General features: G+C 40.6%; 1 protein-coding gene across 2 annotated transcripts; it reads right to left on the reverse strand.

Annotated features, from left to right (window-relative positions):
- Positions 1–1,045: 1,045 nt before the first annotated feature.
- Kbtbd8 (kelch repeat and BTB domain containing 8) lies at positions 1,046–13,432 on the reverse strand. 2 transcript variants are annotated; one of them, XM_057788595.1, is made up of 4 exons: positions 13,345–13,432; positions 12,597–12,807; positions 7,263–8,377; positions 1,046–4,146 (listed from the first exon to the last, which is right to left on the reverse strand). In XM_057788595.1, the coding sequence occupies exons 1-4, from the start codon at positions 13,358–13,360 to the stop codon at positions 3,683–3,685; spliced, it is 1,806 nt and encodes a 601-aa protein (XP_057644578.1). In that variant the 5' UTR covers positions 13,361–13,432; the 3' UTR covers positions 1,046–3,682. The 2 variants fall into 2 exon arrangements, with proteins under 2 accessions (XP_057644578.1, XP_057644587.1); XM_057788604.1 differs by lacking the exons at positions 12,597–12,807; positions 13,345–13,432 and adding an exon at positions 9,131–9,170.
- Between the last annotated feature and the right edge of the window lie 332 nt (positions 13,433–13,764).

The raw sequence follows: 13,764 nt of genomic DNA on the forward strand, positions 1-13,764 counted from the left end.
CTCTTCTGCCCCCCATAGGCACCTGCATACATGTGGCCTACTCACATACACATATGCCAAGTAAATAAATATAAATTTTAAGACAAAATCCTTGATTTCATGACATTTTAATAGGGGGAAAGATGTGTGGAAAATAGAGCAGAAAGGACATGGAAAATAGAACAACTGAGAAAGTTTGGCTAGCAAGTTGATGTTTTAAACTTTAAGAAAAAATCTTATCTCTGCATTTCCTGCATGTGTATCTTCGCAGTTTGTACGCTCAACACATGCACTTTGTGTTGAGCACCTAGACTGGATTTGCAGACAATTGTGAGCTCCCATGTGGGTGCCAGGAATTGAACCCCAGTCCTCTGCAAGAACAGACAGTGCTCTTTAACAACTAAGGAGAGTGGTATTTTAATATAGACTGAAGTGTAAGGCCTTCTGATTGATGACATGGCAAAGGCAAAGGCCCCATGTGAGAGAGACTGGCATGTCTAAGGAAGAGCGTGGTTAATGTGGCTGGAATTCACCAAGTTCAAGGAATTACGGTGAGGTCTGAGAGATAGTTTTGGGTTGTAGACAATATTGGTAATGCCCTCAGTTCCGATAGGGAGTTGGGATGCTATCAAATCTAAGCAGAAGAGGGACACAACCCTGGCTTCAGAAGTACTCAGACAACTATGTGGAGAAGGAATCACAAGGCTCAAGGGTGCTAAGCAGAAAGAAATCCTTTGCAGTAGCAACTGCGCATAGGCAGACAGGACAGGCGTAGGCCAGGGTAACAGGGTTGAAATGGTACATTGACCATGTGGACATTAACTAAGTGCTACATAGAAGAAGCAACAGAATTTCCTGGGATGGGATATGAAGTGTATGTAAGAGAGGCATCGAGGACAGCTTAGACTAAAACAATCAGAATAAAAGTTACTGGTAAAACTAACTAGTTGATTTTATGCCACAAGTCAGATATTTAATAAGCTAAAATATTACTTCACTCTACCATGACATAAGTTTGTGATTTTCAGCAAATTTTAATTTTTCAAAATTCATTCTTCAGGTCAGCTTACAACACTGGCAGTTTTAAATCAGAAAAGGTTTTATTACAAGAAACAATGACATCAGGTAAAAAATGCAAAAAATTGTGCAATTACGGCAAAAGGTTTAAAAATATCTACACATTTGCCCCAGAGGACTACAGTACTTACTGCATACCTGAGCACTGAATGCTGAATGCCATTTAAACCTCCTCACAAATCACATCCACTTATCCTTATGCATCAGTGAGAGCAACTTTGTAGGATAACAAGAAACAAAGACAGACATAAATAATTTCTTCTTTCCTACAACATAAGTTACACCTAGTCCAGTTTTCATCGTGTAAAAACCATATAGGAAAAGTGCTTCGTACATTCTTCAAATGTAGAAACACAGTTAAAGTGGGATTGGCATCTGTTAGGTCTTTTCATCCTGTAGTAGCCATTGTGCCTTTTACTGATATTCTCACACCATGAAAATGTACCCTAAGTATCTACACATAAACCCACACATATCACTAATCTTAGTTTCCCAGGGCCTTTTCTGAAATCACTTTAAGAGTGGCAAAATATCCCAGCTATGTAATGTAAACAAATAGTTTTTCATACAAAACTCAAATATATATTCTACACCCATAGCAAATTCTAATCCTTGGCCTGACAACTACTCTCAGATGATACCCTCAATATACACTGTTATAACAAAAGGACCAACAGCTGCACAGACCAAGAGAATAAATCTAGTGTAGAATTAGCCACAGTGTGTTGTTCTCTTACGTACCATATAGAACATGTACACTGCTAACTCAATATTCTATGTCTTGTTTTCAAGTATTACGTTTTTCTAAATACAGAGATTGTCAAAGTGGCAGGAAATCTTAGATACTCAGCAAAGCTTTCAAAAATAAATTACATGGACATCTCTTGTAAAAATTATTTTTCATTCTCATTAGCAATGCGAACTATAATATAATTCAAAAACTTCACAGAAATAACCCTAACACAGCATGAAAAGAAAACCCGAGACAAATTAGAAAGGTTAAAAAAAAAATGGCTGACAAAGTTTACAGAGACGAGGAGAAATCGCACAGCTATCCGTTAGAACATAAACGCTCACCCTGAACACCATCCACTTGAATTCTTGTTTCAGAGAAACATCTCTGCTTGTAGGGCTTTTACAAAGCAGTCTACCAAGTTTCTGGAAAAGGAGGTATGTGATGCAAGAGGCAATGTTTTCAATTTGTTTCACAGTATCATCTTACAACTGGTGCAAGCCCCCTCCCCCCTCAAACTGTTCTGACTGAGGACAGACTCTGGCCTTATATGTATACTACTTAGTAGTCATAGTACACATAGTAATGAGAACGTCATCAATCCAGATGCCTGCCTCAGGCACAAAGGGACTTGGTTTGTCTTTCATGTTAATAATCCTAACAGAGAAACTTACCAGTCAACAGTAAACAATATTAACAGCTCCTTAGTACCTACAATACAGAAAGCTACGATTCTATTCATCCACTCGTCCTTCCTTCTACACCACCTACTGCTAGAACAAGTGTTTCAACATAAAAAATATTTACCACCATTGGGTGCAAAAAAATAGAGATTGTAACTGTAATATGAACCTTAAAAGCAACTAAATTATTAGATCACTGCAAGGTTCTTGTTTCTAGAAAACAGAATTTTATAAGTAGGTGTAAAAACTTCACATTGTAAGTTAACTTTACGCTACCAACAATGACTGGACAGGCAGAGGATGGAAAAAAGGCTGGGCAACAAAACAGCCCATGTTAGTGCAAACTTGGAATTGTAAAACTGAATCCAGTTGGACCAATGGCCATCAGCCATATCCTATCACACAAACAGCAGACCTTGTGAAGTCACAAGGTAAAGTGCCATGGCCATGGACATAGCACGCTAATCTCAAAGATAAACATAGGTTCAAACCATTTAAGTCTATCTAGTTACATGTGAATTAACTTATACGAGCACCAGTCACCTGCAAATCTGAGCCCTTTCTGGGATTTTAAAAAATGAGACAGTGTTAGGACTTGAAAAAGTTATGGATAGAAAACTGCCACTTCAAAGTTTGAACTTAAAGTTACAGCAGAATATGAAACAATCCGACTAAAGGTTCTTTCTGAGTTCTCCTTCAGTTTAACAGAGCACATTTAATCTCATACACTTGAAAACAGTACACAAAAATAGATATGTAAATACATATAAATAGTACGAATGAGGGTCTAAGTTAGTGCTTGTCTGTTAGAGAGATCACAGCTAAACAAATGATATTGCCTCATAATGTTACCCGTATGTAAAATAAAGTCATGTTAGCTAGTTTGGATGTCTCTACCCAGGAATACTCAAACTGCTTTTTAAGAGTGCATAGTTGTCTTGATTCACCTGGTTTCTCAGGGACTGCTTCTCACAAAATTCCAGAATGATACTTTAATGCCAGGGGTGGAAAATGCTGATAATTGCACTTTGTTCCCTTTCCTTACTGAAATGAAAATGTCATGAAGGTAAAAGTGAATCCCTCCCCACACCACAATCTTTACGAGCACCCATTTCTGTCTACAAAACTCTGTTTTCTTCAATGTCGACAGCGTTTCCAAACGAGGTCCCTTAGTAGGAGATGACAGAGACGTGTGGAGGCCTGCCACTTCTTACAGTACTTTCTGAAGACACTGAGGATAGAGTTTAGCCACAGCACACTCAAAATGGCGGCCAAGGTCCCACAATCGATCAGGGGTCTCGTACACTTTCATCCACTGGTCGGCAATGTCGTCATACTGGTAAAGAGAATTTTTCCTGCTGGTTCTGAAGATGTGTTCTTCAACAGTCACTTGAGTAGCTCGGACAAACAGATGGAGCTTATTCTGGAAAAGCACTAGCTTCAGGTATGGATTTATGGATTGATCACATGGAAAGTCCTTCTTCCGAGTCCACTTGTTTAGCTCGATATCATAGGCTTCTACAGTAAACACACGCTGATGATTTCCACAGGTTCCAGCTATGTAGTAGATCGAGTCCTTGTACACAGCTGCCAAGCCCTGGATTCTAGGCACAGTCATGGGGGTTAAAAACCCCCAGTAGTCTTTTTGAGGCTCATAGAAGAGGAAAAATTCCCCTAAAGAAAAAAAAAAAAAAGAAAGAAAGAAAGAAACAAGTATGTAAATTTTGATGGTTGATTGCAACTTTAATTACAACCTCTGAAGACTAAAGAGCTTATGTTTTCCAAGTATTTGCCTCCTGTAAAATATATACAGTAACAGTAATATTATAGTCAACCTGTGTTGGTATGGATGACGTTGGGAGAACAGGACAGGCAACATGCACACATACAACTTAGCCATAAAAATCCATTACATATCTGTATGCTATTTGGTTAGAAAACCACACGGAATTCTTTAGTTTTGTACTTGTGGGTCACTGATGTGTTTACATGAATGTTGTTATAAAGCAAAGATGAATTTCAAAACGATTCATGGAATTGACATGGAGTCAGTTACTATTATAAACTGACAATAAGAGTGTGTCAGACTGCCAATAAGAAAATGTCGTCAGAATCTTGCTAATGATCTAGCATTGCTCGTTTTTTGGAGATAAGCTCTCCGGCCTGAGCTCAGGCCAGCCTTAAGATCATCCTACCTCACCCTTCAGAGAGCTGGGATTATAGGCATGTGCAATGCTCAGCTTAATGGGAATAATGTATAATGTCTTTGTGATAACAATTATCGACTCTATGGGCAGACTGAACTTACACTTCAGCAGTTATGCGTAAACAGGTTGAATTGTTTTTGTTTTTCGAAACAAGGTTTCTCTGTGAAGCTTTGGTGCCTGTCCTGGACCTTGCTCTGTAGTCCAGGCTGGCTTTGAAATCACAGAGATCCACCTGTCTCTGCCTCCCGATAGCTGGGATTAAAGGCGTGTGCAGAGGCAGGCGGATCTTTGTGAGTTCAAGGCCAGCTTGGTCCACAAGAGCTAGTTCCAGGATAGGCTCCAAAGCTACAGAGGAACTCTGTCTTGAAAAAAATTATTCAACTCTTCTTTAATAAACTAAAACCAAAGATAAGCAATTAAAAAGACTCAGGGCCTCAGAGTCCCCTTATATAAAATACAACCTCCGGTTAAAAAATATTCATATCGGTCATGACACCCTATTAAGTCACTGCTGTTTTGCTACAGTATTTACATTAATATACAGCCCACATATTCCATTGAGGAGCCTTAAAATTATCTCTATAAACTATTTTGCCAGATGGAGGTGGGGAGCATACTCCATCACACTGGATATAACCATCTTGGATGAATTATACACACATTCTTATATTTTGCAAAGATAAGCCCAAATCATGCCACGTTTTAATTTAACTGAAGTACAGTAGCAGACAGTATTACTCCTTAATTAAGTTCTGCAGAACTGAATAGGCAATGTAAAGCAAACATGTCTAGGCAATTCTCAAAAATTTTAAAAGAGAAAAAAAACATTTTTAAAAATGGGATAGGGCTTAAAAATAATCACATATATCTTCATAAAAACCTACATTGTTCCTGTTTTATTCAAGTAGTCATATAAGGAAATAATTTACATACAAGCCATTAGGAAACACGGAAAATAGACTTTAGAGTCATCTATGCTGCATTCAAAATCCCAGCAACTAAAACATTTAAGAAAAGTGTATGGGGCTGAGGAGATAGCTCAGCAGGAAAAGTAATCGCAATACAAGCACGAGACTCTAAGTTCAGATTCCCAGGATCCACGAAGAGGCAGAGCATGGTAGTACACATATAACCCCAGCAGTGAGGGAACAGAGAAAGATTCGGGAGGGGCTTGATGGCAAGCCAGTTGAGATAACTGGCAAGCTCCAGTTTCAATAAAATTGTTTCAAAAGTGAGGTGAACAGCAATAGAGAAAGACACCCAATATTTATGTCTGGCCTTCAGGCCAAACATAATATATACATAGCATTTTTAAATATATACATGTATATATACATACCATTAAAAAAGCCAAGAGCTACAGAACATAATTTTGAGCCTTTATAATTATGTTTCATAACTATAAAACCCTTTGTGGGGCTAAAAAGTGCCTCAGTGGTTAAGAGCACTAATTGCTCTATTAGAGGACTCAAGTTCGATTCCCAGCAGCACAACCATCTTAACTCTTGTTCCAGGGTTTCCCTCTTCTGGCCTCTGCAGTCACTAAATAGGTATGTGGTACATAGTCATACATTCAGGCAAAATACCCATATAATAAAAACAAACAACTCCCCCGCCCCCCCCCCAAAAAAAAACCCCACAAAAGTCTTGTAGAGTTGGAAATAAAGCTCAATGTTTAAAAGCAATGGTTTCTATACCAGAGGACCTGGTTCAGTTTCTAGAACCCACATGTCAGTTTACAACTGCCTATTAACTCCAGTTCCCAGGGAACCGACACCCTCTTCTGATCTGTGGACACTGCATGCACATGGTGCACTGATGTGGGATTTCCCTCTGTATGCTGTGATTACCATTAATGAATAAAGAAACTGCTTTGCACTTACAGCAGGGCAGAACTTAGCTAGCCAGGGAAAACAGAACTGAATGCTGGGAGAAAGGGTGGAGTCAGAAGCCATGGAGCCCTGCCAGAGACAGACACCAGAACTTTAGCCGGTAAGCCACAAGATGTGGCGATACACAGATTAGTGGAGATGGTTAAATTAATATGTAAGAGTTAGCCAATAAGAAGCTAGAGCAATTGGGCCAAGCAGTGATTTAAATAATATAGTTTCTGTGTGATTATTCGGGTCTGAGCTGCCGGGCAGCCGGGAAACAAGTGGCCTCCTTACAACAGTGCACAGACAGGAATGCAGGCAAAATGCACATATATATATTTTAAAAATCCTTTGGTAAATGAATAATGTAATTCCAGTAAACTCACTAAGTTCCGTAAGAAGTAGTTGCTACATCTCTTGATTATTCAAAAACAACAACAAAAAAACAGGTATAATTAACCTGTTTATTAAGGCTTTTAAAAATGCTCTGAAATAGTAATAGCTGAACTATTATGTTTTTAGGAAAAAAATATATGATATCCAAACATAATACAAAACAGAGGACCATTTCAGTAACTTAAAAATATTTTAAATTTTAAAACTTTTTTGTTTTCTCAGAAAGAATGTCCTAGCATAGTTTATGGTTAGGAAACCCGATGTTGCCTGTCTTACTAAGACTCCCCTTCCTTGAAGAACCACTGTCACCTACCCTGTAAAACATAGATCTTTTCTTTGTGCTCCACAGCATTGTGAAACTCCATTGCAACGGGCATGGCACAGACAGTCATCCAACAGTTCTCTCTGCTGTCATAGCACTCCACGGACTTCAGGGAGTTTCTTCCATCACCTTCATACACACGCCCTCCAATTGCATACATTTTACCACAGCAATGCACAAGTTTGCAGCCTATTCTGGCTCGAAGCAAGGATGGCTTGGATAGCCATCTATTGGTGGAATGGTCATACATCCAAAAATCATTTTCTGCTTTATGATCGATGGAGACCTCACTGCTGCTTGGCCTGTACCCCCCTGCGATGTAAATGTCATTATCTGGTGATACAAGGATTCCAACTTCTCTTAGGTCATTTGGTGGTTTGCATAGTTTAAACACTCTCCCTGTGACTATATCTAGACAAGGCACTGTTTGCTTCTTTCCTGAGTGTTTGTGTGCAGCATCAAAACATATGATCATTTCAGAAGCAGTCATTCCAAGCCTCTGCACACAGCCATTGGTGTTGGATAGCCCCTTTTCTCCATAGCTTTTGGTTATGGCCTGTGCAAACTGAGGTGGAATTTTCTCAATAAATGTATCTTCCATCAATGGAAAACGTATACATTTGGCAAAAATTTCCGGAAGGTGTACTTCTCTTTCATTCTGCTCATGTTCAAACCACCTTATAATGCTCTCATAAACATGCTCTTCCCGGTCTACATTTAAATCATCACTGTCTAGTATGCTTATGAGTTGGTCTTTTGTCAGCTGCAGAAACTCTTGTTCTTTGGTGACACACAGAAACTTTTTACGGATGTATTCTTTTGATCGATCTCCAAGTTCCTGATGACCATAATGATCAGCAAAGATAAAGACTCCAATAGAATTCTGTGGTTCCAAATGACTAATCATATACTTAGCACATTGGTCTTGTATGGAAGGAATTTGGAAGATGCTAGCTGTAGTGAACAAGGCCTGAACATTGGCCTCTGTCAGAACAACTCTAGAGGTATAGGCATAATTCAATACTAAATCCATTGATTCAGCTTCAACACCGATGATTCGAACTTCTCTCTGAGTACTTTCCGTAAGGCCGCTAGTGAACATGGACCTAAGAAAAAAAAGTGGTTAATATTTTATATGTACCACAAATGAAAATTTTTAGAAGTATAAAGTTACACACAGAGAAGCCCTTCTGAAGCAAAATGAATCCATTCCTCATGTTCTGAAGAGGGATGAACACAAAGACTTAATTCTACTTAATCACTAAAGCTCCGTTCTCAGGATCATTCCATCTTGTGCCAAAGGAGTTAAAAAACATACAGTCTAAAAATATGGTAGACTGGTGGATTGCTTCAAGCTGAAATCACCTGGGGAACTAAAGTTGATGGAAGAGCATGTGGCCTTCCTCTCTCTATGCAGCAAGCCACTGAAATTCTTTCAGGATGGTGGTCCTTCAGATACCAATAATGGGAAAGAGCCAGGATCACCAGAGTAACTGGGTAATTGTGGCTGAAGTAAGCCTGAATACACAAACTCAATCACTCCTCTTTTCAAGTGCTCCTGCGGCTCCTCAACCCCACATCCCTCAGTAACATCAAGTGCTCCCACAGCTCCTCCACTCTCATATATCCCTAAGTAACACCCCTAGAATTTACTGCCCTAATCCAGATAGCCACTTACCCTGGCATTCCTTGACAAATGCATTGCTCTTTGTCTAACAGATATAAATGCTTCATGTTCCGATAATTTGGGTGGATTTTGCTTTCTTGTAAAAATCCCTCTGTGCAAGTAAAATTAATAAGACTCTTATAGGCATCTCTTGTTAATCAGATCTTGGGCTAATTGGGTTCCTAAGTCTCACCTGGGGAATGACATAAGACCTGGGAAAGGGAGGAGGCAGGATTCTGTTCTCACATGCTAACTATAGAAAAAGGAAAATATTGTTAAGAAACCACACTGTAAGTGACATATCTCAGATCTGCTAATCCTTAGAGCACCTATCCAAGCTTCAAGTCAAATTGCCTTACAGATAATGGACCTGAAATGATAATGTCCCAGACAAAGTTCAAGCTATCATCAGGATAGCAAAATTACTCCTAGCACAGAGAGCCAGTCTAATAAAATTTTTGACTGCCCAGTGAAAATTACAAGGGAGCTTGTATGCACTAAGTCAATTTTCATCTCAGAAAGAGAAGAGCGTTCTTCAAAGGTACGCAGTGTTCATCTATACCTTTTCAAACTGGATTCCTTTTAAAGACCACTTTCCTTATTCTTGGACACTTTGAAAACCTTTCCTTAAAACAGAATACTTCATTTTAAAGTTCAAGTTCCTGTATTTTACCTATTTATATCCATACAAAAAATTATGATAGGGTTAATACAATGCCTTTTTCTAAAGAGCTTAACATTCAACACACTGCTGATTCTATGGAAATTATTTTTAATTTCCCCAACTTATACCCCCAGGACTAAGCTTCTAAGGTGGGTGCAGTGGTGTATGACTCCAGCTTGTGGAAGGCTGTGGCGAGAGGGCGGCCATGAATTTACAACAGCCTGAGGACAGCAAACTTGAGAACAGCCTGGCCATGTTGTAATATGTTGCTTTAGTTAAGACAGTTTAATTTTTATTTCTTTTTAAACTGAGTATATTTATAAAACCATCTTTCCCCAAACAGTAAGCAGATAAAACAGTTGGACTCTTAAGTATGACTCGTTTGTAAACATCATTTCCTTTCTGTAAGGTTTCATCTTAAAGAACCTTTCGTTGTCATTGTTTTGAGAGAAGGTCTTTTTACACAGCCCTGGTTGTCTGGAACTCACTATATAGACTAGGCTGGTCTTGAACTCATGAAGATCCTCCTGCCTCTCTGACTCCCCAAGCGTTGGAATTAAAGGCATGCACTACCACAACCACCACTCTAGGAAACTCTTAAATATCAAAATTCTTCCAAAAGACCTATGAGAAAAGATATGTACACTTTTATTCTTTCTGAAGAGCATCTGGGGTGCTGAATAGAATGCGTTGAAGAAATCAGTGTCTACTTGGGACAAAAGTAACTGAAACCTTGACACTTGGAACCTGTTTTGTTACACTGTGAAAAGTATCCTAAGTGGGAAAATGGGCAAAAACACCTTTGAAGCCCTCATCAAATACTTGGGGATTTCAGTTTTTTAAAGATTTTATGCTTTTTATTTTTGTGTATATATGTGGAGGACTGACCAGTTGTGAGTGCAGATGTTTGCAGAGTTTACAAGATGGCATTGAGTCCCCCTGGAACTGAAGCTACAGGTGATGGTAAAGTAGCTTGATATGAGTGTTGCTAACTAAATTTGGGTCCTCTGCAGCCCTCAACGTGTGAGATTTTAATACATAGTATGAGAAACCTGGAGGGTACAAGGGCTCAACCTGGTATCCAAACTACTTATTTTTTTACTTCAATAATGTAAGTTTTCAGCTTAATATTACCATTGGCTTGGATAACTAGAGACCAACTGCTCCTATTTTGGAGCTGGTTTTCAGTTCAGGTGCTAAACCATTCACTTATATAGCTACCACATAAAAAGAAAAGTCCAGCCCCTCATTGGGTACAAAGGGAGAGTATCATCACATATCCCTTTATCGTGGGAGCCACTCCTGCACTCAACGGGCTAGGCTAACACACACGAATGGCCTGATACCTTCACGAGTTCCCAAAAGGTTCTTCGTGTACTCTTGAGTACACTGGGAGTCCTCCCTCGCACAAAATCCAAGGAGCAAAATGTTTTCTTAATCATTAATTATGAAACCGCTGCATCAGAAAGCACGCGTCACATTTCCAGCTGTTCTAATTCTTTCACCTGCAATGCAAGCCTTAGAGTCTATTAAGTATGATTCCTGAGAGTCCCATATCAGGAGAGCCAGGAAACTTGTATGCAGAATTTAGTATTTTAGTTTTCTAGCAGCATTTTTTTTTTGTGAATGAATGCTCCAAAATACTTCCAAGCATTTTTTTACCTTCTTAGAAACTAAAATCTATTGTAACGATACTTTTTCTGTATAGGCATTCAAATCTAATTTTAATTATATATGACATTCATATGGTATTATCTAGAAAATAAAGTTTCAATGAGAAAATTTTTACTTTGGAGCTCCAGTTTATTTTACTATTCAAAGATAATAGCTTTTTTAAAACAGAAACTTTAATGAAGACCCATTTCATCCATTTTTGTTCAAGTGTATAACACAATAAGAAGTCTAGTTTTAGAATAAAATCTAGCTCTGCAACTTGATTGGCATAGATCGCACTCACTGAATCTTTTTTCATATATAAATGGAATATGTATTGTTTCTGTTTCATATTTTCTTCTTTCTGGCTGACTACCCTGTGATAATTAATACTTAGTAGTTCAATGATCTACCCAAGACAAGTCTAAATGGTTTTAAGTAACAGATTCAAGTAACTATATTCAAGCCAGCATTCTGAGAAAGAGGAACAAGAGCTAATGAATACAACATTACAGTAGGATGTACCCTACAAGCTCCTCCCAAGAGAAAGCAGGAGTGTGGCTGACAAGATGTTCCTCCCATCATGAACCACTTCTGAATACCGAAAGGCTGTTAGAAGAAAATACTTGAAACATTATGTCCAGGTAGAAAATTACGTTTTCCAATCACCTGCTCTTAGTTTTCAGACAGAAGTTTAAAATGTTCATTCTTCAACATTTTATGATAAAAATAGAAAATGAAAACAGCAATACCTTTGGGAATCTTGGAAACTAAAACATAAACTATTTATTCCACTACATTTTACAAAACTCCATGGCATTAAAACATTCTACTAAGTCCTAATTTACTTGTAAAGGAACAGATTCCTATGGTTTAAACTCTAAAAGAAGATTTACTAAAAGAAAAAAATAAATTTTTAAAAATGACAGATCATTCTCTAATAAAACTTCCACTGACTGAAACACTGTATATCAATGCTGTCCAATATAGCAGCCACCAGCCACATGTTGCTGCCTGTGCACTTGACACGTATTAGTTGGTGCAGCTGAGTTACTGAATGTTTTAAATTTAAGGCATCATAATGTTCACGTGTGGGCGCGTCTTCCATATTGGGGAACACCTCACACAGAAGTCCACTAACTTAAAACCCAACTCTCGGAACTCTAAAATCCCACAGTTCAAAACAAGGGCACATTAATAAGGCAAGGCCTGTTACTTGCTCTCAGAAAACAAACACACGGCTTGCCTTTGTTTGTTTGTTCCCAACTGAGTATCAGAACCAAGTGTGCAACACTGGCGATGAAGGATAGGATAGCAATACAAGTTTCTACCATCGTCATACCTGAAGTAGGGGCTGATTGCAGCAAGGACGTTTCTATGACAGGAAAATGTTTTCCCGTGATCCACTTCCACTACAATATCTGTCAACTGTCCTTCATCGTACATTGTTTTGAGTTGCTTAAGAATACTGCAAGCATGGAGGGGGTCCATGGCTTCGTTGGTTGTGTCTGAAGACGGAATCCCATTCGTTGTTGGGGAAGACTTACTTAAATCTAGGAGAGAAATCGTACAGCCACAAGAAGTTCGAAGCCAGTACGGCATCGTGGGTTTTCTCCCCCCACCCTTTACACAAACGCCCGGGTCTAGGCACAAGCCCGCCGGCGTAGGCTCTGGGAGCCGACAGCCCAGCGAGGGGCGAACCAGTTCCCAGGCTGGCGCTCACCTCGGGAACCCGGCGAGCCCGGACCGCCGCGCTCGCGGAGGGAGGGTGTGAGGCGAGCCAGCCGAACCGGCGGCGGTGCGCGGGGACTCGGCTCGGGGACGAGCGCGGAGCGAGAGCCACCCGAGGGCAGCGCGACCGAGGGTGAACGCCAGGGCGCCCCTCAACCGCCTCGCGGGCGGCCGGTACCCAGACGCCCCGTCTCTGCGGGCGCGCCGCCCACCGCCCTCCTCCCCATTCATCTTCGTCCCCGCGCCCGCCGCCTCTCCATCCTTCCCTCCCGCCTTACGGCCGCCTCCTCGGGTCGGAGCACGCACCGCGCGCCTGGTTTCCCCCTCCGGTACCGCGGAGGCAGGACCATGTAACCCACCTGCCGACGCGGCCATTTCTCCAAGGGGCCCCGGCTCCGGTTATTTAAAGAGGAAATGTCATTGCGCTTCGCTCGCTCCCGGGTTCCGGCTCGCCTAAGCCTCGCCTAGCCAATGGGGGCGGCTGATCAGGCCGGCTCCTCCCCGAGCCTCGAAATGCATGGTGCCGATTGGTCAGCATTCGTATACTTGCGCATCGGGAAATGTAGTTTTAGGGCCCTCGTTTCCGCGTGCTCCTTGTCGGGCGGGGGGGGGGGGAGGAGTCCAAGCTGGCCGTTCCTATTGGCTAGCTGGACGGAGGAGGAGCGCCCCTAGCCCGCCACCTTGTGCCTGTAAGATGCGCGGCGCCCGCCGGGAAATGTAGTCCTCTGGTTGAGGAGCGCTGTCACTCTGAGGCATAAGGTAAGAAAAGCTCTTGTAGT

This window comes from Chionomys nivalis, chromosome 1, assembly GCF_950005125.1.
Source record: "Chionomys nivalis chromosome 1, mChiNiv1.1, whole genome shotgun sequence".
Taxonomy (NCBI): domain Eukaryota; kingdom Metazoa; phylum Chordata; class Mammalia; order Rodentia; family Cricetidae; genus Chionomys; species Chionomys nivalis.

What these genes read in the sequence shown, in the direction of transcription:
- Kbtbd8 (XM_057788595.1), bottom strand. An exon ending in GCAATCAGCCCCTACTTCAG is followed by an intron (nt 8,378 to 12,596) that starts GTATGACGATGG and finishes TTTTTTTCTTAG; the next exon opens with GTCCATGTTCACTAGCGGCC. An exon ending in AAAGATCTATGTTTTACAGG is followed by an intron (nt 4,147 to 7,262) that starts GTAGGTGACAGT and finishes TTTTTTCTTTAG; the next exon opens with GGGAATTTTTCCTCTTCTAT.